Source organism: Monodelphis domestica, chromosome 2, assembly GCF_027887165.1.
Source record: "Monodelphis domestica isolate mMonDom1 chromosome 2, mMonDom1.pri, whole genome shotgun sequence".
Classification (NCBI taxonomy): domain Eukaryota; kingdom Metazoa; phylum Chordata; class Mammalia; order Didelphimorphia; family Didelphidae; genus Monodelphis; species Monodelphis domestica.
Genome location: NC_077228.1, coordinates 69361494 through 69386958, shown reverse-complemented (window position 1 = coordinate 69386958; position 25465 = coordinate 69361494). Strand labels below are relative to the sequence as shown.

General features: G+C 37.3%; 1 protein-coding gene across 4 annotated transcripts in view; it reads right to left on the bottom strand.

Annotated features, from left to right (window-relative positions):
- Positions 1–25465, bottom strand: part of RABGAP1L (RAB GTPase activating protein 1 like) — a 705349-nt gene that overhangs the window by 549136 nt on the left and 130748 nt on the right. For all 4 annotated transcript variants that reach the window (XM_007480823.3, XM_056815570.1, XM_056815569.1 and 1 more), the window contains exons 8-9: positions 23132–23198; positions 7959–8061 (exon numbers count right to left, since the gene is read on the bottom strand). In XM_007480823.3, coding sequence (XP_007480885.1) covers positions 7959–8061; positions 23132–23198 — 170 coding nt within the window. The remainder of the gene's footprint in view (positions 1–7958; positions 8062–23131; positions 23199–25465) is intronic.

The following is a 25465-nucleotide window of genomic DNA, read 5'->3' as shown; positions in this document are numbered from 1 at the left end:
TTCAGTTCAGAATTCACTCACTGACTATCCCCAGGATACCTAGACCTGCGAGAGACACAAACGCAACTCTAAAAATGAATTCTAAGCTTCAATGAACTTATGTCTGTGGGGAGGCAACAGCCATGGAGGAAAAGGGCAACAAAGATGCCATGTGATTAAATGTCAAAAATAGTCAGTAGAGACAATAAATATCAACTGGCTGAGAAAATGGAGGAAATGAGCGGGGTTTAAGGCTGCTATGGAACCCCAGGTAAATATCAACGTCTCTGGACCCATTTCTTAAGTTGTACAATAATGATAGCTCGCATTTCTATGATGTCTTAATGTCTCTAAAGTCTCTCCACATGACAATCCTAGGAAATGGATAATTTAAGGAATGTAATCACCAACTGATGGCTAATCCACTGCTCTGTCCACTACAGCACACTGCTCAAACGCAGGGCTGCAGGGGTGGGGGAAGAAAGAGGGGAACAGGTAAACACTTGGTCTTGAGGGCCTCTGCTAAAGTAACAATTTATGGGCTATGATCTAGTAGACCAAGGCTTTATGGAGAAGGGGTCGGGGGTGGGGGCGCATTATAAGTTCTTTTTAAGTAGAAACTATTTTAATTTTTTTGGCATTTGTGTCCTCAAGACCTATGTACCTGGCACAGAGCAGATGCCTAATAGATTGACTGAAAGACTTGGACAGACTAAGAAGAAAGGAGCCAGGCCTAGAGATGGGAGGTCCTAGGTTCAAATCTGATCTCAGACATGTCCTAGTTGTGTGACACTACACAAGTCACTTATTTGCCATTGTTCTTCTGCCTTGGAACCAATACACAGTGCTGATTCTAAGACAGAAGGTAAGGGTTAAAAAAAGAAAAAGAAAGCAGGAGAGCACCTAAGATAGTTAAGATGCAAAAGTGAGAGAGTAAATGCAAAAGAGTACCTTGTGCTGCCACTCATCTATCTTAAAGCTAAAATCTTATACCTTCCCAGCACTAAATGGGATTATATTCTCACTGGGGAGAAGTCAGGAGAAGATGAAATAAATACTTCTAGATAACAACTGCATGTGGTATATTCATGAGTCCCAGTAAGTCTTACAAGATAACGATCTTGTATACAACTAAAACATTGTTATCAACTCATCTTATCTCCCCAGATTTTTTAAGGCTTTTCTTTCCTGAACCTCACTTCACATTTTATCAATACTTCTCCAAAGCCTGAAGGTTGAAGGGAACTTCTCAGTTGTCTGGCTCGATGAACAGGTCTAGTAATACTCCACTAAAACTTGCCCAAATAGTTGTGGTCACTGAGACTCTGCCTGAATACCTTCACTGAAGGAGAACTCATCACCACCCATATTTGGGGCTGCTCCAATTATTAAGATTTTCTTAGCATCAAGTCTAAGTGTGCCTGTTTGCAACTCCCACCCAAGGTACACATTTCTATTCTTTGGCACCTACAAGAACAAATTAAATCCCTCTTCCAAATGACATATTTTCAATTGCTTGAAGACAGCTACCATATTCAGAGTGTTGTCTCCCATAGAATAAGCATGTTCAACTCCTTCAACGGATCCTCATGACATGATCTTAGAGGCCTTCCCCACCATGGTTTCCCACCCCTCTTGGCTACTATGCAGCTCGTAAATATCATTCTTTAACTATAGTACCCACAAGTGAACAGAATACTACAGATGTGCCCAGAGCAAGACAAAGACTGGAGAGGTTATCACTTCTCTTTTGCATTTTTATGTTATACTTATTTCCTTTTTTCTTAAACCCTTGCCTTCCACCTTAGAAAAAATACTGTGCATTGGTTCCAAGGCAGAAGAGTGGAAAGGCCTAGGCATAGCTAGGAAGTTTCTGAGCAGTTATATTTATTTCTAAATATGTCCTAGTCTTCCTCCATGATAGTCAGCAAATTATATGAGATCAGAGCTAGTTCTTATTGAATTATTAGTCTCTCTTATTATGTAGCATAGTACTTTGAACAAAACTGGTATTTAATAAATGTTTGCTGATTCTAACTTAGTGTTAAACAAGGATGTGAATATTAAATGCTGTAAAGTTATGCCTGTTCCAACTCATAATCTAAATTTGTATCACTATATAGCTTACATTCATATTAACCAGGGAATAGTCATATTTTCCCTTGATAGAAAGTTATTTTTGTAGATGCCTACAAGTGGGATGAATTTGTAAAAATAAGTAACACGAGATTTGGTTTTGTCAAATGAGACAAAAACAACATATTACACCAGAAACTGTGAGATTCCTATCCCCACACCCCACAAAAAGATGGTGCTGGACAGACAGGATTCCTAAATTCTATTTCTGGTTTAGCCATACTAACAAGGTACTTGATTTCTATAAGTCTTGCCATTTTCATTTAAAAAATAATTATAATAATATTAACAACCTCTCCCCTTAGCCGGGAAGTTGTGAGAATTGATAAGCAAGAAGACAGAATTATGAAGTGTTATTTCAGGATTTTTAAAACGTTGGTGTAAACCTCAGTAGTTTTCCATTGCTAAAATGACTAAGGAAATAAAATGTAGTAATATAATTAATAAAATTATTATATTTACTATAACTCAAGAGTTACAAAACAGTATGTTCTTTCCCAAGCCAGTATTATGGATTGATCATGGAAAAGAAGCTGTCTCTTTTCTTTCACTGTTAAAAAACTGTAGTCCATAATAAAATGGAAAGTCTGATATAAAAATTGTCTGTGTAAAACCACAGTTCTGCAGTTTCATTGGACTAGTTCTAATGCACGTCTTTAAATTACAAAAGAAAATTTCAATTCTTTCTTACTTATGCAGGCATATTGTGGGGGATGGCATGCTCCATGCTTTGTTCTCTTTTATACAAAATGAAAGAAATAACATTTGCCAAGAGTTTATTCTGCTCCTAATATGCTAGAGCATATTACTGTGTTAGGGACTTATGTAAGTAAAGTTTACAAGAATTTAACTATCATCTGAGTTCATGAGCTGAGTTTGTACTAGTGACCAATCCTTATGACAACTGGTACAGGTCAGGTACAGTTCTGTTTTTTTCAAAGATTACTAGGTCAAATTGAGAACAAATTTCATTATGTCAAAATTCTTCATGGCCTCTTGCTATTTCAGCTCTAATACTATGACTCAGTTTCAGGTCCTTATCATTTCCCACCTGGCCTGATGCAGCATTCTGTAAATTAGCCTTCCTAACTCAAGGACTCTCTTGCCACTTATAATGCTAAGAATTATAATGCTAAAAATAACAGAGATCTCACATGAGATTCAAGACTCTATCCCTTAACCATGAAAATAAAGCAGCACAAACATTTAAAAACCTTGAAAAGCAAATGGCCAATTGAGCTGAGACATCAGCACAAAGAAAGGAACAAAAAGTTCAGTCTGTTTTGCACAGGAGATTCAGTGAGGCTGGGTTTCAAAGAGTTCAGATGGGCAATATTACATGACCTAAAACTCTATAGGAGGTGGGTGTCTCTAGAAAAAGGGTTGGAAATGCTCAAGAATGAAAGTTAAGACAAAAAAGATGTGATCCTGATCAGGAAAAAAGGTGGGAGAAGCATAAAGAAGTCCATGCAGATTCAAAGGGAGATGACTGAGCAACTTAGATTTTTAAAATACATAGAAGGAAAGAAGGAAGGGGAGGGAAAAGGAAGGGAAGGAAGGGATTACTTTTCTACTACTTTTAACCATGCCAAAATCTCCTCTGTCCTTTAAGGGGGGGCGGGGGGACCCTCATTGAATCCTACTATTTCGAGTGATAATTAACCTTTCTCTGCAAATTTCTTGAAAAAGCTGTCCAAACTCACTGACTCCACTTCTATTACTCTCATTCCTCGATCTTTTGCAATCAGGCTTCCAATCTCGTTAGTCAACTAAAATCTCGTTACCAATTTTGTCTTCAATTATAATTTTCTTTTCTTAATCCTTATCTTTCTTAACTTATCTGCTAAATCTGAATCAGCTGCCCATATTATCCTCACACATTTCTTTTTCTCTATTGAGTTTTCCTGAGACTATTCTTTTCTAGTTCTCTTCATATAACCATGTCTCCTCCAACCCCTTTGTCAGATCTTCACTCATATCATGCCCCCAGTGGAGGTACACAAGGTGGAGTGTCTCTCTCTTTTCTGTCCTTTCAGGTCTCTCTGTCTCTGTCTCTCAGAAATTACAAGTAAAAGGGGGCATCTGGGTGGCTCAGTGGATTGAGAGTCAGGCCTAGAGACAGGAGGTCCTAGGTTCAAATCTGGCCTCAGACACTTCCCAGCTGTGTGACCCTGGGCAAGTCACTTGACCCCCATTGCCTAGCCCTTACCACTCTTCTGCCTTGGAGCCAATACACAGTATTGAGTCCAAGAAGGAAGGTAAGGGTTTAAAAAAAAAGAAAGAAAGAAATTACAAGTAAATCTATAGAAGCTGATAAAATCCCCTAAAAGCAGAGTATAGAGAAAAAAGAGGACCTGAGAGAATCCTGGAGTACATTTAAAATAAGGAGCAAGAAATAAATCACAATCCAATCAAGGAAATTGAGAGATGGGGCAGTCAGACAGGTAGAAGGAGAGAGAAGAGAAAGTATTCAACTGTGGTCAAGAACGATGGGGACTGAGAAAAGGACACTATCCTTGATAGCTTAGAAACCAACAGTACTTTGGAGAGATTAGTCTCAGTTGAGTGACTAAATTGAGAGTCAAATTATACCAGTGTTGAGAAATGAGTGGAGAGGAAGGGAAAGCAACAGCATCAACAGCTTTTTCTAGGCATTTGGCTCATGAGGATATGAGAGATATATAGTATGATAACTTGAAGGGATGATAGGGTCAAGTGAAGGGAAAGGATTTTTAAGAATGAAAAGTAGCTGAATTTGTGTATAAGGAGCAAGGAAGGAAGAAAAGAATTTCAAGACTGTAGTCAAGGCACAATTGAAATTAAATAACAAAAATTTGTAATAGATACAGTAAACAATATTCCATGATTTCCTTCCACACTTAATGAGGAGGCAGGTAGTGTGGATAATGCAGGGTTGGGGCTTTTCAAAGCATAAGTAATGTTACAGAACACAGGGGGAAAGAATTTGAGAGTAGAGGCAGTGTAAAGTTGAACTGGTTAATTATATGGTAGATACTTAATGAATGTTTTATTGATTAAATATTAACCAACTGACTAAAAACAATTCACACTCCAAAGGAACTATTAGACCCTGTTCTCTGACCACACCTCAGCCTACCTTGTATCATTGTTCATCTCCCACACATCAATCACAGGTCCCCACTGTAAAAGATGCTCCCTCTAAGATATTTGTGGTAATAGATATGAGCAATAGTACCAGGAAATAAGATAGAGGAAAGGCCAGGATCTGCACTCCTTCCCTCCCACCTCACTTCCTGTTCCTCTCACAGTTGATCCTAACAGCTCGCCTCAGATGGTAAGTTATCAGCAGTTTCAAAACACTAATCTCACACTATACCTCTTTTCTGAAAAAGGGGTTTATTCTTGAATACTGGGATTTAGGCAGGTGGAAGAAGGAAAGAGGGACTATCAGGTCTCCCTAACCTCCTATGAAGTTCAATACCGGGGAAATGAAATTAATTGTCTAAGAGGGGATATCCTTGATGAACTGAAAAGTCTCTTCAGAGCTAAGCTCTTCTTCAGAGCTAAGCTCCAGTCTTTTCAAAATTGAGTCAATGAATAGTCAGGAATCCAGAGCAAGATTGACTATCAATCTTCTTCCCCAGTCTCCCAAGGCAGAAGTGATTTTCTTCAGCTGCTGGCTTTCCAACTGCCTCTCCTCCTCAGATTCTTTTTTGGAATTTTCCTTCTCCTCTTTGATTGACAGTTCATTTAACATTCCATTTCCTTGCATTTGTTTGCCAATCTCACTGGTGTTATAATCTCTTCCTCACACCACATACTTGCACGCACACACACAAACACATATTTTAGTCATGGAACCTCTTTTCACCTTATACTCTATCTTTGAATAATCTGATTAGATCCCAAAGGTTCAAATCATATTTTCACAGAGGCCTCTTACTCATTCGTAGCCTTTCTCTTAATTTACAATTCTCAATCCCCAAGAGTCTCCTATACTTCTTCACTTGGAATTCAGTTTCAAACTCATTATTTTTACCTTAAGAAAAACCCTTTCTTCTTTCAAATGCCCACATTTTTGTGGATGTCGATTTCATGGATTCCTTCCCATCTCCAAAGCTTACGTAATAAAGTAGATGATCTGTGTGGAACTATTTCTGGTTGTAATAACTGGAAAATACTCTACTTGCTATGACTAGAGAGTTACTACTAGGGAAACCTGAAGGCTGCCTAGTTACAAAGGAGATAGATGAGAGATGCTGCTAGAGAGATAGATACTGCTAGAGAGGTTACTCTGGAGCTGCCAATTGATCCCTATTAATGGCTAAAAATCAAATTATTTCCTACCCTCTTCTTCCCTCAATGCCACCCTTCACCTCCCAGCTTTCCACCCACACCTTCCTGCCACTTTTCCCCTCCCCCCTGTTGGACAGCCACCTTTCTATGTAACTCAAAGGTGAACTGTAAGGTTTAGAGAAAATACTCTTGTTCTCTTTCTCAGGTAAGGAGGTTTATTGGGAAAGATAGGTCAGGATGGGAATTGAGATGAGAGGGATGAGATTTGTCCCAAATCTACAAGGGAGGGTTATGAGGGTTTTGGGAAATGTCAATCTTGTCACAGCTGTGACACAAAGAAAGCCAGAGAGATGGAGAACAACTGTTAAATCTTCTTCCTTCTTCAGTCAGATAATCTCTGCTTGAGTAATTCAAGTCCAGACTTTGTCAAAAACCCCAAAGGTCTCTCTCTCTACCTAGATCAGAAAAAGCCAGTTTCTCTTGGTCACCCAGAGAAGAGGTTTCTCCCTTGGTCAGTAACCCCCAGAGAGAGAGAATCAGTTCCTCCCCCTGGCCAGCTTCAACTGCCTCTTCTGGGAACATTCCATTTGGAATCTTCACCTTGACTGACAGATCAATCACCTTGGTCTGCATGCCTGGCTTGTCCTGCAAATCCTCCCTTTCTTCATGCCTCTTCCACACTTATTAATTCTACCTCCACAATACCTCCTCCACTCCAACCCCTTATATCTAGCCTCTTCCTTCTAACTACACAGCCACCATCCTAAGTATGGTCCTTATCTTCTCTCTCCAGCTTCCTAAATGGCCATCACTGCTTTGGTTCTCTCCCTCCTCTAATCCAGTCACCATGCAAATGACATGAATATTCTTCAAACATGGGATTGACTATATCAATCCTGTGCTCAAAATCTGTAGGATTATGCCTATTGCCTCTAGCATAAAATACAAATACCTAAGCCAACCTTGTAGACTTGTAAAATCTAGATCCCATGAATCTTCTCAGACACATCCCATGTAAGGTTCCCTTTCCGCGGCTCTAGATTCCAGCTGCCTTGCCTAGGAGCTGTCTTCAAAACTCATCATGCTGCCTCCTCTATGCCTTTAAATTGACTATCCTAATGTCTGGAATGCTCCTCCTCCCTAGGATGTTAAGCTTCCTACCATCTTCAGGTGTCTTTTCTAAAAAGACTCCTGATCCTCATCCCAGCTATTAGTACTAAGTTCCTCCAGAAATTACTCTGTATTTACTTAATTGTTTGCACAGTGTCTGCCCCACTTCACTCCACTTGAACTCAAGTATAATGGAAACTTAGTAAGACTCAAAACAGATTTGCTTTTGTCTTCATATGCCTTGTATATGAATAAACCCTTAACTAGTACTTCTATATAGTACTAGTACATTGAAGTGTTTCCATAATTTTATAGCAGAACAACTATTTTTACATCTTTAAGACGATGGCCATTACCAATAATCAACAAAAACTTTCTAAGTATTTCATGACAGTAATATGTTCATAGATTAGTATCTTGAGCCAAATAATGAGCAATCTTTTGAAAAAATTCACCTTTAGGTGTTTCTTCATTAAGTGCCAAGAAAGTAGGTGTGTTGGGATTCCACATTCCAGTAATGACATAAGCTCTTCCATCACAGCTCTTTCCCATGGATTCCTATAGATACAAAAATATTTAAACAGGTATTATTTAGAGTCTCTTATGCAAATTAGCATGCATAATGGTAACCACATATATGAAAATTTTATATTTGCAAATATATCAAAAGGCTATTTTGCTTCAGAAAAATTCTTCTCTAGAAAAATATTTACCTACAACTCTCTAAATAGCACCTCTCTAAATACCAGGGAGGTGGAGTCAAGATGGCATTGCAGATGCAGAAAAAGTTCAAACCTCTGAAACAGCAAAAGTTCAGACCTCAGACCTTCCTAACCAATTACAAACTAAATGGTCCCAGGGGAATGAAAATCAAACCTAACAACAACACACAGCCAAAGAACCGTCCTGTTGGACTCAAGTTAAAAGGTACACCCCCCCCCCAAGCCAGAATTCAAGAACACTCCGGTTTAAGTGGAAGGAAGAAGGAAGGTCCCAGGACCCCTCACCCACCTAGAACGCTAAGCCTCCAGTAAAAGCTGGAATCCCTGGGAGGGCAAAGGCACTGGTTTTGAAAGAGTACCTTGCCAGCAAAGCTGTTCCAGGCTCAGGGCATCCAACACAGGCAGTGGGGAAGCAGATAAAGAAGAAACACAGAGCACAGAGCAGGCAGCAGCTGCAGCGGAAGAGACACTCCATATTGCCCCCTCACTTCACCAGGTTTTGGCCTCAGGGCACATCCAGCAACCCATCTGGACTTAATCCCATAAAAGCCTTCAGATGGCAGGAAAACTCAAGCTCCAAAAGCCCTCACCCACACACTGCTGGACTTAATCCCATCAAAGCCTCCAGAGAGTAGGGAAGCTTAAGGTCTCCCCCCCAAAAAAAGCCCTCCCCCACAGATGGCACAGAGAGATTTACTGACAAAATTCTAAGGGTGAAGGCAGAAAGAAAAACCCAAAACCACAAAAAAATCATAGGTGCAAGAGATCAGGCAACTGAAGGGAGTAAAAGGGGGGAAAATATGAGCAAACCACAGAAAAATAAAAAAGAAATTACAATCAACAGCTTGTATACAGGCAATGAACAAAGAACAAACAGAAGAGATTAGGAAGAGGAAACACCAAGAAAAAAAAAGAAACAGAAACCCCAGCAGCAAATTGGATAGAGGCTCTGGAAGAACTCAAAATACAATTCCAAAAACAATAAAGTGAGGCTAAAGACATCTGGGAAAAGAACTTATAAAATAAAATAAGTCATCTGGAAACAGAAGCACTTGAACTAAAACAAGAAAATAGTGTCTTGAAAGCCAAAATCAATCAGCTTGAAAATGAGGCAAAGGAGATGAAAGATGAGGCAAAGGAGATGAAAGATGAGGCAAAGTGGTGTAAACCTCAAAATTCCTTAGACTTATAAATGTTGGAAATTTCACCATTGGGATATTTCATACTTGGAAAATTTCTTACTGATAGTCTATTGAAATGGGAACCCCATTGGCATGGGAGGTTCCTTCTCTTCCCTTCTTAAGATTACTTTAGGACAGAAACCCTTTGCTGAACAATGGAAAGGACTTTGACCTATGCTTAAGCATAGAACAGGAATTTCTTTGAGTCTTGATTGATTTTAGAATTGATACAATGGAGATACTTGGAATAAATCTCCACCCTATTCAGTCCTAATAGGATTGAGTAAGGGCTGCAGCCTAGATCAAAATTTAATTATTCCAATCTCTACCATACTCAAGTTAACAGGATTTAGAAAGGGCTGTAGCAAAGGAGTAAAGATTTAATCATTTGAAAATATGACCTTCAACAGACATGTGCAAAAGCCAGAAACCTCTGGGCGGTCCTAGGTTAAGCTAGAGCCTCCATTGACACAGGGAAATTGATGAACAGGGATTGGTAGATGGGAGAACTGAGGGGAGGAACTTGGATGGTTTCCTTAAAGATAGGGGGTCTGAAGACTCCAGGGAGGTGGGAGGAGTTTTGGTCGGGGTGATTGCGGTGGACTCGGAGAAGCTTGCGCTGAAGGAAGCTGAAGGTGGGGGCCTCTGAGACTGTTTCTCCATTTGGTCACGTGAGTGATAGGGACTGATCTTTTTTCTTTGCCCCAGCTATCTAAGGGCTTGGGCCTTTTGGACCAGCCTAAAACAGAAGGGGTATTTAAGCCCTATTCCCTTCTCTCCCTTTTTCTCTCTCTCTATCTCTAATTCCTTTCTTGCTCCTATTGTAATTAAACTCCAAGAAAGGCTGACGGCTGACTTGAGTTTTTCATTTAGGAATTACATAGATGAATTCCTTGGCGACCTTAAATTAATATATACCAGTCTTTTAAAGTGATTCCCTTGTTACATTGTGGCTGACCACACGGGAGTCTAAAGAATCCCCTAATAAAACTTTTGAAATTCCTTGCCTTTTTACTATACCGTCTCACCACTTAGTCCCTCTTTTTTTTTTTTAACAAAAAACTTGGCTTAAAGACACAGCTGCTAGAACACGTGAGTATAAAAAACTTTTTCTCTTTTCTCCTTAAGTTAAATTGGAATCAGCAGTTTTTTTTTTCTTTTTCTTCCCTTTAATCTTAAGGGACAGCTGGGTAGCTCAGCAGATTGAGAGCCAGCCCTAGAGGCAGAAGGTCCTGGGTTCAAATCGGACCTCAGATACTTCCCAGCTGTGTGACTCTGATAGACAGAAAACAGCTGTTTTAAATCTCAGCAACAGGACTCTAAAGTCCTGGCTGGAAGAACTGTTTCTAAATATCCTTTCCCTTAAGGAACAACTTCCTGGATTAGAAGAAAAAAAAAACCCTGTGGAAAGTTTGTTGCTTTGCCCTGCTCCCCACGTGTTTTGTGAAATTACAAAAAATATATATAAAAATGAGTACTACATTTACTGTACTGTACTGTACTGTAACAGTGGATGAAAGATGAGGCAAAGAGGATGAAAGATGACCTCCAAAGAAAATCAGACTAGAAGGAGAAGGATGACCAAAATGTCAGGGATGAAATCCAGTTTTTAAGAACCAGAATACAACAATTAGAATCAAGTGACTTCACAAGGCAGCAGGACACTATAAAAGAAAATCAAAAGACTGAAAAAATTAAGGAAAATATAAAGCACCTCATTCACAAAACAGAAGATTTAGAAAAACATTCCAGGAGAGACAACTTAAGAATCATTGGTCTACTGGAAGACCATAACAAAAGAAAAAGCCTGGACATCATACTACAGGAAATTATCCAAGAAAATTACCCCAACATTCTAGAACAAGAGGGAAAAGTGGAGATTGAAAGAATCCACAGATCACCTTCTGTACTGAATCCCCAATTGACATCACCCAGGAATGTTATAGCCAAATTAAAGAATTATAAGATCAAGGAAAAAAATATTACAAGCTGCTAAGAAGAAGTCATTCAGATACCATGGAACCACAGTGAGGATAACACAGGATCTGGATGCATCTACACTGAAGGACTGAAAGGCATGGAATATGATATTCTGGAAAGCAAGGGAACTAAGTCTACAACCAATATTCTTACAGGGAGAAGTATGGTCATTTAACAAAACAGAAAAATTCCAAGCATATGTAAAGAAAAGACCAGACCTGAACAGAAAATTTGATGCACAAGCACAAAACTCAAGAGAATCATCAAAAGATTATTTTTAAAAAGAGGGAAAAAAGAAAAACAAAAACAAAAAGAAACAAAACTTTTTAATTTTAATTTAATTTTTTTTGTTACAATACTCACTTTATTTCCCTCCCTCCCCTCCAACCACTCTTCCCTCAACTGACACACAATTTCATTGGGTATTACTTATGTAAAACTTTTTTTTTAAGAGGCCCAATGAGTTAAAATGATACTTATCCCTATAAGAAAAGAGGTCATTGGCAAACTCTTAAAAGTTGTTATTATCACCTGGGCAGCTAGAAGAATTACACTTAGAGGGAATAGTGACAAACTGTATAGGATGAAATGACAAGACATAAATATGTATATAGATATATGTATGCATAAATACATATATATCTATCTACATATATATATATATATATATATATATATATATATATATATATATATACAACTAAAGCTAAGAAAGAGGTTAATACTAAAAGATTTGGGAAAAGAAACAAAAGGGGATAAATTTATATGTCACAAAAGAAGCTCATGGCGGGAGGGGGTAGAACATCAATACACTGGAAGGGTAAAGAGATTGAAGATAGGAAATACTCAACTCTTACATGCATTGAAATCGACCCCAAAAAGGAAGAACAATCCAATCCATTAGGGCATAGAATCGATTTGTACCCTATAGGGAAATAGAAGGGTAATAAACGGACTGGGGGGGGGCCAAAAAGGTGGTTAAGAAAATAAGAGGGGAATAAGAAAGGAGGGGGTAGAAAGGGAAGTAAAATAAGGCTGGAAATTAGGGGGACCAATTAAAAACAAAACATTGGTGTAGAAGGAAATAATGAAAGAAGAAAATGCAGGACTAGGAGTAGAAATCAAAATGCTGGGAAATACACAGCTGGTAATCATAACTCTGAATGTGAATGAAATGAACTCACCCATAAAGCAAATACCAAAGTGGATTAGAATCCAAAACCCTACTATATGCTGTCTACAAGAAAAACACATGAGGAAGGTAGACACGCATAGGGTAAAAGTAAGAAGATGGAGCCAAATCTATTGGGCATCAACTGAGAAAAAGAAGGCACGAGTCTCAATCATGATATCTGACGAAGCCAAAGTAAAAATAGATCTAATTAAAAGAGATAGGGAAGGTAATTATATCCTGATAAAAGGCAGTATAAACAATGAGGAAATGTAAGTGCACCAAATGGCATAGCATCCAAATTTCTAAAGGAGAAACTAGTGGAGCTCAAGGATGAAATAGATAAAAAACTATACTAGTCAGAGATCTAAACCTTCCTCTATCAGAACTAGATAAATCAAACCAAAAAATAAATAAGAAAGAGGTAAGAGAAGTGAATGAAATCTTAGAAAAATTAGAGTTAGTAGATATGTGGAGAAATATAAATAGGGACAAAAAAGGAAAACACCTTCTTTTCAGCAGCACATGGTACATTCACAAAGATTGACCATGTATTAGGGCATAAAAACATCGCAAACAAGTGCAAAAGAGCAGAAATAATAAATGCAACCTTCTCAAATAACAATGCAATGAAAATAATAATTAGTAAGGGTACATGGAGAGGCCAATCAAAAACTAATTGGAAATTAAAGAATGTGATTTTCCAAAATCGATTAGTTAAATTACAAATCATAGAAACAATTAAAACTTCATTGAAGGAAATGACAATGATGAGACATCCTTTCAAAATCTACTGGATGCAGCCAAAGCAGTAATCAGGAGGAAATTCATATCCTTGAGTTCATATATTTACAAATTAAAGAGGGCAGGGGTCAATGAATTGGGCATGCAAATTAAAAAACTAGAAAGTGAACAAATTAAAAATCCTCAGATGAAGACTAAATTAGATGTCCTAAAAATCAATGGAGAAATTAATAAAATTGAAAGTCATAGAACTATTGATTTAATAAATAAGACTAGAAGCTGGTACTTTGAAAAAACAAAATAGACAAAGCACTGGTCCATCTAATTAAAAAAAGTAAAGAAGAAAACCAAATTGATATTATCCAAGATGAAAAGGGAGACCTCACCTCTAATGAAGAGGAAATTAAGGCAATCATTAAAAATTATTATGCCCAATTATACGGCAATAAATATGGCAATCTGGGTGATATGAATGAATATTTACAAAAATATAAATTGCCTAGACTAACAGAGGAAGAAATAGACACCTAAACAACCCCATATCAGAAAAAGAAATTGAACAAGCCATCAAAGAACTCCCTAAGAAAAAAATCCCTAGGTCCAGATGGATTCACAAATGAATTCTATCAAACATTCAAAGAATAACTAATCCCAATGTTATACAAACTATTTGACAGAGTAAGCAAAGAAGGAGTTCTACCAAACTCCTTTTATGACACAAATATGGTACCGATTCCAAAGCCAGGCAGGTCAAAAACAGAGAAAGAAAACTATAGAACAAGCTCCTTAATGAATATAGATGCAAAAATCGTAAATAGGATACTAGCAAAAAGACTCCAGCAAGTGATCATGAGGGTTATTCACTAGGACCAGGTAGGATTTATACCAGGAATGCAAGGATGTTTCAGTATTAGGAAAACCATCCACATAATTGACCATATTAACACGCAAACCAACAAAAATCACATGATTATATCAATAGATGCAGAAAAAGCCTTTAACAAAATACAACACTCATTCCTGTTGAAAACACTAGAAAGCATAGGAATAGAAGGGCCTTTCCTAATAATAATAAACAGTATTTATCTAAAACCATCAGCAAACATCATCTGCAATGGGGACAATAGAAGCCTTCCCAACCAGATCAGGAGTGATACAAGGATGCCCATTATCTCCTCTATTATTTAACATTGTACTAGAAACACTAGCTGTAGCAATTAGAGAAAAAAGAAACTGAAGGTATTAAAATAGGCAATGAGGAGATCAAGCTATCACTATTGCAGAAGATATGATGATCGACTTAAAGAATCCTAGAGAATCAACTGAAAAGCTAGTTGAAATAATCAATAACTAGCAAAGTTGCAGGATACAAAATAAACCCCCATGAGTCATCAGCATTTCTATATATTTCCAACACATCTCAGCAACAAGAATTAGAAAGAGAAATTCCATTTAAAATCACCCTGGACAATATAAAATACTTGGGAATCTATCTGCTGAGACAAACACAGGAACTATATGAACACAACTACAAAACACTCTCCACACAACTAAAACTAGATCTAAACAATTGGCAAAACATTGACTGCTCATGGGTAGGACGAGTTAACAAAATAAAAATGACAATCCTACCCAAATTAATTTACTTATTTATTGCCATACCCATTGAACTACCAAAAAACATTTTTACTGAATTAGGAAAAAAAACATAATAATGTTCATTTGGAAGAACAAAAGATCAAGGATATCCAGGGAAATCATGAAAAAAAAAAAAGAGAGAGAGAAGGAAGGAGGCCTTGCAGTCCCAGATCTCAAACTATACTATAAAGCAGTGGTTATCAAAACAATTTGGTACTGGCTAAGAGATAGAAAGGAGGATCAGTGGAATAGACTTGGGGTAAGTGATCTCAGCAAGACAGTCTATGATAAGCCCAAAGATCCCAGCTTTTAGGACCAAAATCCACTATTTGATAAAAACTGCTGGGAAAAATTGGAAGACAGTATGGGAGAGTTTGGGTTTGGATCAACATCTCACACCCTACACCAAGATAAACTCAGAATAGGTGAATGAACTGAATATAAAGAAGGAAACTATAAGCAAATTAGGCAAAAACATAATGATATACTTGTCAGATCTTTGGGAAGGGAAAGACTTTAAAACCAAGCAAGAGCTAGAACAAAATCACAAAATGTAAAATCAATAATTTTGACTACATCAAATTAAAAAGGTTTTGTACAAACAAAACTAATGCATCCAATATTAGAAGGGAAGCAACAAATTGGGTAACAATCTTCATTACAAAAACCTCTGACAAAGGTCTAATTACTCAAATTTATAAAGAGCTAAACCAATTGTACAAAAAATCAAGCCATTCTCCAATTGATAAATGGGCAAGGGACATGAATAAGGAATTTTCAGTCAAAGAAATCAAAACCTTTAATAAGCACATGAAAAAGTGTTCTAAATCTCTTATAATCAGAGACGCAAATCAAAACAACTCTGAGGTATCACCTCATACCTAGCAGATTGGCTAACATGACAGCAAAGGAAAGTAATGAATGATGGAGGGGATGTGGCAAAGTCGGGACATTAAAGCATTGCTGGTGGAGTTGTGAATCGATCCAACCATTCTGGAGGGCAATTTGGAACTATGCCCAAAGGGCGATAAAAGACTGTCCACCCTTTGATCCAGCCATAGCACTGCTGGGTTTGTACTTCAAACAGATAATAAGGAAAAAGACATGTACAAGAATATTCACAGCTGCACTCTTTGTGGTGGCAAAAAATTGGAAAATGAGGGAATACCCTCCAATTGGGGAATGGCTGAACAAATTGTGGTATATGTTGGTGATGAAATACTGTTGCGCTCAAAGGAATAATAAAGTGGAGGAATTTCATGGGAACTGGCACAACCTCCAAGAATTGATGCAGAGTGAAAGAAGCAGAACCAGGAAAACATTGTACACAGAGACTGATACACTGTGGTACAATTGAATGTAATGGACTTCTCCATTAGTGGCAATGCAGTGATCCTGAACAACTTGGAGGAATCTACGAGAAAGAACACTATTCACATTCAGAGGAAAAACTGTGGGAGTAAAAACACCAAAGGAAAACAACTGCTTGATTACATGGGTCAAGGGGATATGACTGGGGATGTAGACTCTAAATGAACATCCTAATGCAAACACCAATAACACGGAAATAGGTTCTGATCAAGGATACATGTAATACCCAGTGAAATTGCCTGTCAGCTGTGAGAAGGATGGAGGGTGGGAAGGGAGGGAAATAATGTGATTCTTGTAACCAAGGAATAATGTTCTAAATTGACTAAATAAATTAATTCAAAAAATAAATAAATAAATAGTAGATTCCCTGAGAGCACTAAAAATGCAAGTTTAATTTTATCAAGTTATTAGGAACTCATCTTATGGAAAAGGCAAATTACATGAATGAGTTGAATCATAAAAACTAGCAGAAATTTACATGTATTCTAGTTCATTCTGGTTTAAAAAAATGCATATATTTCTACTTTCCATACACATATGATCACAACCTAGCTACTTTTTTAGGATGATCAATCAGCTAATTAACAAGATTTTATTGTGTGCTCACTATATGCTGAGGACTGATACAAGGTTAAAAAAATCAATGGAAGAAAAAACACAAAGGCCTAGCTAATAATAAAGAAACAAATAAAAGGAGGCTAAAGGCCATCAGTAGTGAAGTTGATGTTAATCTTTTCCCTCAGAAGTGAATTTCTTTTTAAAATACTGACAATAATCTATATTATGACACCATCATACCATTAAAGGTGACCTTTTTTCCCCCCAGTATTAGCCAACTCTGAATCAACTTAAAATCAATCATCTACATCACGGATCATCTATATAACTTTCCTGACATTTAAAGCCCTTCACAATCCAGCCTACCTTTCCAACCTTTTTAGACTTTATTACTTTCTCACTATTTAATATCCAGTCAGAATAACCTTCTTGCAGTTTTAGTTATCCAGAGTTTCTGAAGTGAGCTAACGCATGACACAATCTTCCATTGCTATGCCTTGGCACTGGCTATTCCCTGGCCCAGGAATGCCAGTCCTCCCCATCTCCAATTCTTGAACAAATCCCCCTTGTTTTCTTCAAAACTCATATCATATATCCCCTTCTACAGGAAGCCTTTCATGATCTGATCAGCTTCTGTGGCTCTGCCTCCAAAACAAACCTAGTATTTTTTTCATATATATTTTATACATGTTAATTTATGTGTATGTTGTATCCTCTGAAAAAATTTAAGTTCTTAGAGGGCAAAAACTATGCCCTTTTAATCTCTGCATTCCTGGCATAGAGAAAAGATGGCCAATATCAGCAGGAACTTAAAAAATACATACTAATTGTTTTCTCCTGGACAGCACAGATAAATTGGACCCAAAAATAATTATTCAATTATATTACAAATTTCAGCAAATATATGGACAACAGCAGTACATTACTAAAAGGAGGTTTGTAAATTTCACATGACAGTTTGATAATGTAATTATTCTACTTTATTTTAATTTATATCTATGTAGCTATAGTCTTTCTTTTCTAGATTATAAATTCCAGGAGGGAAGAAATCATGTCTTATTCAGCATCCTATCTCCTCTAGTTTCAAACAAAATGCTCCAAAAATAGTAAACAACATATGGTATTAAATAACATGTTGGTTTAAATATGATTTCTTCCAAATTTTCCCAGCAGTTAAATGGTGTTAAATTTCATTTTCTTCCTTACTCTGGGAGCACAAATACTAAAACTAGAAAAACATTCAGATTTTAACCTGGGCCTTGCCCCAGGATAACACCCAAATTCAGGAAGCACGTCATTCTTTTTTAATTTGCAGATTTAATGCCATTCCAGATATGAAGGGGCTTCTGAACAGAACTAGACAAAATAATATCTAAACTTATATGAAGGATCAAAAGGTCAAGAACATCAAGGAAGACAAGAAAAAAAACAATGGCATAGATGTGGCCTAGCATTACTGAATCTCAAGAATGCCCTAAAACAGTAATCATCAAAGCTGTTTGAGAAGGGATTTTTTAAATAGCAAAATTGAACAATAAAACTGATTAAACAATACCCAGAAGAAACTACACATAGCATCCTACTTTTGAACAAGACCCAGGAATGCAACCACTAGGAGGATAGGAATTCCTAATGGGGGGCAGGAATAAAGGAGAAGAACTGATGGGAAGTATGGTAAAAATTATGTTTAAACCAACATGTTATACTCTATATAAAAGAACCTCCAATGATTCATGATATAAACATAAAAGATTACACATAAACAAATAAGGAAGGAATGGAAGGAATTACTTACAACTATAGCTTGGGAGAGAATTATTTACTAAATAAGGAACAGAAGTAATCGCAAGGAAAGATTTTGACAGCATAGGGAATACCCTCTGCCAGTGTAGTTTGGCACCATCTCTGCAACTTGTAATCTTAGAGTTGTCTAGCCAGAAAGTCTCAGGAGTGGCCCTTGAACCTGAGTCATCTTTGTTCTAAGACTGGCTCTCCTACTAGATCATACAGCCTCTTATTGAAGAAGGAAAAACAGATGAGTTAAGTGATAAAAAAAATGAAAAACTTTTAGATGAATCAAATTAATGAAGTTAGATTTAGAATAAAGTAGTTAACAGGGGAGGGAGGAATCTCTGTATCAACAATCTCTGAGAAAGGTCTAATGGCAAAAACATAATTAACTGAAAGAAATACATAAAAATTAGCACCATTCCCCAATGGAAAAGTGGTAAAAATCATAAAGAGGCAATTTTCCAAAAAAGAATTACAAATTATCAATATGATATCAATGTTCTAAATCATCAATAATATGAGAAATAAAATTTTATAAAACTCTAGGGTTTTATTTCTCATCCATCAGATTTGTGAAGACAATAAAAGGAAAATATGGTCAATAAAGAAAGGGGTAGTAATAAGGTAATAAGTCAATAAATAAAGGGGTAGTAATAAGTAATAAGGACATATTAATGCACTCTTTTTTTCCCTCAAAATCTTTACCTTCTTTCTTAGTATCAATTCTAAGGCAGAACAGCAAGAGCTAAGGCAAAAGGGGTTGTGACTGGCCCAGGATCTCCTAGCTGGAAAACATCTGAGACCATATTTGTACCCAGGACCTCCTGACTCTAGGCCTGGCATTCTAACCACTGCGCTAACTAGCTGTCCCTATACTAATGTACTCAGGAGGGACCAGTGAATTGGTCCAACAACTGAGAAAAACAATTTGGAATTATCAATCAACAAGAATTTGATTGAGCAACTATTATGTTCTAGGCACTGTGTATGTAACACAGTGCCTAGAACATAACTGGGACTCAAGAGTCAGTTAGGGGGCAGGTAGGTAGATGAAAGGATAGAGAGACAGGACTGAAAACAGAATGTCCTGGGTTCAAATCTGGCCTCAGACACATCAGAGCTGTATAACACTGAGCAAGTCAATAACCTCTATCTTCCTCACTCTCCTCATTTGTAAAATGGGATGAAATAGGGGCCACTGGGTGACTCAGGGAATAGAGTCAGGTCTGGAGACAGGAGGTCTGGATTTAAACACTTCTTATCTATGTAACCCCAGGCAAGTCATTTGACCCCTGCTGCCTAGTCCTCACCACTCTTCTGCCTTGGAAATGATATTTGTAACAATTCTGAGACAGAAGGTAAGAGATTTTTAAAATGGGATGACAATAGCTCCAACTTCTAAGGCTGCTGTGAAGATAAAATGGGATATTTATAAAGCACTTTTCAAACCTTAAAGTGTTTTATGTTATTATTATTGAAATTCCTTTCCATTTCATTCCCAGTGATTATCAATCTCTCCCCTCTTAAAATTGTATCTATTATTTTGATGTATATACTTTACATTTCATTTTCTGTATACAGATCCCTACCTGCTCCATTCCCAATAAGCTCTTTGAAGATAGTGATGGTCTTATCTGTGTCTTTGTATCTCACTGATAGGGGAAGAACATTATCAATATTTGTGGAAATGAGCTAAATCTGATCCCAGTGGATATTTCTCTTGGTGTAACAAGAATTTGTTTTTAAATTATTCAATTCTCAATTAAAGTCATGAAAAGAAAGAATGCTTCCCTTCACCAGAAGTCCTGTTCACAATAATCTCTCTCCACCCCAGCTACATCTGGCCTTTGAAGGACATAGTAGTGCTGAAGTGAAGGGTACCAAAGACTCTTGAAAAGGCTCAAATAAAGATATACAAGGGTTCGGGGGGATACGGCTTTTTCAGAGATATTTGCTATGACAATCAGTGTTTTTAAGGCTTTAAAATTTTATATTTTCACCTCTAGACTTCTTAGAATTCCCAATTGTCCAAAGCCACCTCCTCAGAGAATGCCAGTGTCCTACATAATCAATGTTTGCATGTTCATTAGTGATACCGTGTGTGTATACATATATGTGTATATGTGGGTATAGGCATGTACTGCTATATTTTGTGTTTATATATATATGTGTATATACACACATATATGCACAGATGGAAGCTGCCAGGCCATGGCTAACTCAAGTTTCTGGTTTCAAAAGAACTGTCACTATAGATTCAATTAAAACATATTTAGAAAACTCATGGGAAACTTCTCCTGGCTTATTCTAAAGAAAATGTGTTTCAAAAATTCATGGGGGATTACTTACGACATGGCCGCTCACATTGATTGCCAAGATTGACAGCACTGACCATCGCCTTCACTTCACGTAACCCCGCTCCGCGCCCACCTCCCGGCACCCCGCTCTCAAACTTCTGCCAGCCAGGGAGCCCCGCTCCCAGCCCGGACACCCCCCGCAGACTCGAGTTAACGGGCTGGGCTGGCTGTGGCATGGGGGGGGGGGGGAGGGTTGTTCGCCCCCACCCCCACCCCGGGCATGTGCCTAATTGACTTAGCATCGATCCCCCCTTTCCTTTTTATTTTTTATTTGTATCTTTTCCCTTTTCTCTAATGCCATTTGCTTCCGAGGCGCAGCGCACAAGGAGCCCTCTGATGCAGTACCATCCCGGAGCCCGCCCAGGTCACTTTCATGAATTCAAAAGCAACTTATCGGTGATTTCTGGGTGCTGGGGCTGATTGTGTATTTAAGAATGTCTTCCAAGCAAGCCGCCTCTCCATTTGCCTGTGCAGCTGATGGAGAGGAAGCGATGACCCAGGACTTGTCCGCTCGGGAAAAGGAAGAGGGCAGCGACCAGCACGTGACCTCCCACCTGCCTCTTCACCCTATCATGCACAACAAACCTCGCTCTGAGGAGCTACCAACTCTTGTCACCACCCTTCAACAAGATGCTGCCTGGGACAGTGTAGTCTCAGCCCATCAGAGAATACTAAGCTATGTTCCCTCTGTTCCTTCCGAAACACCTCTTCCTCACCACACAAGCCTGACGACGGGGGGCGGGACCGGGAGATAATGACTAGTGCCACTTTTGGAACGCCAGAGCGCCGCAAAGGGAGCTTGGCAGAGGCAGTGGGCACCCTGAAAGAGATGACCCGGACTGAGCGGGAGGACTCATCCTGCATGGAAAAACTACTTTCAAAAGACTGGAAGGAGAAAATGGAAAGATTCCATGCCAGTGAGCTTCTTGGAGATGTGAGCCTACTTCTGAGACTGGACAGGCTTCTGGACCAGGTGACTGAGGATTTTTATTTCTCATTTTATAGTATTTGAGTTTCTGGACTAAATGTAAGTTCTTGCTACTTGGAAAGGTTATGAAGCATGAATGACATTTGTAATCTGTAGTAACTAATATTGAATTACATTGTGATTATTAAATTAAAACTACAAGAAAAAAATCATTGGGTGTGGGCAGCTGGGTGGCTCAGTGGATTGAGAGCCAGGCCTAGAGATGGGAGGTCCCAGGTTCAAATCTGACCTCAGATACTTCCTAGCTGAGTGACCCTGGGCAAGTCACTTAACCCCCATTGCCCAGCCCTTACCACTCTTCTTCCTTGGAACCAGTATTGGTTCCAATTCAGAAGGTAAGAGTTTAAAAAAAATTTAATAGGAATACAATGAAGTTAAACATACATACTATTTTAGAAGAGGGATTTTAGAATACATATATAAATTATATACAATGCTCAAGAAAATATACTGCCCAAAATAATCTAGTAACAACCATAAGACTGGTACCTTTCTCTAGGACTAAAAATGTATGCTTTATTTCATCATTAGTGCTAGCAATTTTTTTCTGGTTATTAGGTCTGACTCTAAATGTTGACTTGCAGTTGGTATAACAAATACCAATTTTCACAAACTCATGATGGTTTTTAAGAACTTCCTTTAAATGCCATGCCTAAAGGCATTACATTTGTCTAAGGCCATCAAGAAAGATGCAGAAAGAAAAATTCTTTAAACGAAATGTCAATAACAATATTCAAATTTCTAATACTATACTAAAATAAGTGAAAGGAAATATATATTCCTTCTCAAAATGTCTGTTTTTATAATGTCCTTACAATTATTAGCTCATCAAAGGAAAGACATTTTCCTAAGAGTTTAATAAAAGACAAACAAAGGGGGCTCTGTCAAAACACTAACCTGTATTGGCTAGCTCTTTCCATGTAATTCCTTTAGTGGAAATTTACCTATTTCCCACCTTCTTAAGTAATTTCAGGTTCAGGTTTCCAAAAAGAACTTATTAAATATAAATGTGGGCTAGAAAATATTTCTTTAAGAAAGTATGAAAAGTATCTCAACAGGGGTATCTGATAATATAAAAAAATTACTATGATCTACACTTAGTTAAAGTGGTTTAAGATTATCATTACCATATCCAGTAAATGCATGTCACTGTTCTTCACGTTTCGACCAGGACTTAGTAACATTCCAAAACATCTGAAAATATTAAAGAAGAAAAAAAATTTAAGAAATGTAAATCCATGAAAAAGAAGATCTTAATTGAACAGTCAGAAAATCTATTTGTACAATTATTCTACCTTCTGAATACCTCAATTTCCATAAATAATTATTTATATTTTATCATATACAAACTAAAATTTTCCATACTATTACATTAAATTGCATAATATAACATGGAAATAATAACATCAAATAGCCAGCCTGCCATTTTGTATTTTAAAAATTAACAACATGAGCAGCTACCATAGGGCAACCTAGAAATGGCCCTCAAATTAAGTAATGATCAAAAGAGAAGAGAGTAATGGTTAAAGTATAAATTTTCAAACAAGAGATTTCACTTAAGTAAAGTAATTATTCTTAATATCTAGGTTAGGAATCACTAAGCTAATTAATTTATCAAAGGTGACTTGAGAATAAAAACCATAATTAAAGTTTCCCAATGCAAAGATTCTATCACACTACATTTAATTAATAATTAAATTAATACTTAATTTAATTAAGTCCTGTTTATCTTTAAAGACAAATTCATGACTTAGTTAGGAATTGGTCTAAACAACATCTGAAGTCTCTTTCATTTCCCAGGATTCAAGGATTCTCCGATTTCCTCCTTCAAATAAGGATATATTGTAAAGAGTTTTTATGATTCAAAGGATTCTTCCATGTATTTACTTCAACTAACTGAAAACTAACTTTGGCACCCCCCAGGCCTCACCAAAAAAAGCCAAAAAATCAGCCAATTACAGAGGTCACCTAGTTTAACCATCTTCATTTCACAAAACTGGAAATTGAGTCACAGACGAAGATATGTCTAAGGTCACAGAGGCAAGACTAAAATATGCCTAATACAGAACTCACTTCCATAGAAGCTCCTGCCCCTAAAGTAACACCTCCTCCTTCCTAAGTCTCTTATTGCTGTTAAGGGCATTACCCACTTCCATCAGATGCCCAGAGCCAATCAGTTGCCAAGCTGTGTTAATTATGCCTTCCACATCTCCTATAATCATACTCTTCTTAACTCAAACCACAACCACCCTAGTCTAAGCCGGTAATCATCACCTCTCAGCTGGACAACTGAAATAGCTACCCAATGGCTCCCTCTAACTTCAATTCTCTCTCATACACACTCCACAGAGCTAACAAACTCCTAAAAGTCTGGTGTTATCATACCATTCTTCAGTTCCAGAAGCTTAGACTGATTCTGCCTCCACAAAATCACTCCGATCCATTGTCTCTACCCAATTTCAGGGTATTTTGCCCTGACCTTCCCGCTTATCACTGCTTTCTATCAATCATTTTTCTTGCCTGAAATAGTTTTTAAGCACACCTCTAGAAAAATCTTTATTGTCCTTCAAGGCCCAATTCAAATACTACTTCCACAATGAAGCTTTTCCTGATCTTCTACCCTCTTGGAATTTCTCATATCATTCTGTCTTTACATCTTACCTGGCAATCTATTACAACTTAAATTGTAATATTTACTTCTTTAATATTAATCACCACCCCCTAATTAAATTCTAAGTTCCTTGAGATGATGGACTATATCCTATTTCATCTTGGTATCTCCAGAAATTAGCAGAGTGAATGATACATAGCAGATACATGAGATCATAGGGTTTAAAGCTGAAACAGTTTAGAAATCACCTAATGTACTCCATTTATTTTATAAATGAGGACACTGAGGCCTGGAGAAATTAAGTGACAGGGATAAGGTAAAACATCTCCTTAATAGCAGAGTCCAAAGCTGAATACAGGTCTTTGGCCTCCAAACTTAGTTCTCTTCCAACTATACTTGCTTACTGAATAAATGGGAAATTTTAGCTTCATTATATCCAGAAAAGGTATACCCACACACTTAATTATAGTTTAAAATAACATTATGTAGCAGGTGATACTATTTTAGTTTTCCATTTGAGTAACTTACTATAGATAAAACTTTAAGTGAAAAGGAAACAGGATTTTTAAATGTTCCCAAATATATGTAATATTAGATATTTAGGTACTTGGTATAGTATACATTATACCAAGTTTCAAATACATACCTATATATACAAATATATACACACAGAATGAAAATAAAAATATAATTGAGTTGATATACAGCCAAAATGGAAAAATAATCAAATTTTAAAAGGAAAAGGCATTTTCTCAGTTGTGGCATATCTAATTAGCCAAGATTCATCCATTCTTCCTCTCTCTAAGAAAAGGTAAGAAAATGAGGGTGAAAAGTTAAAAGTTTATTTCCA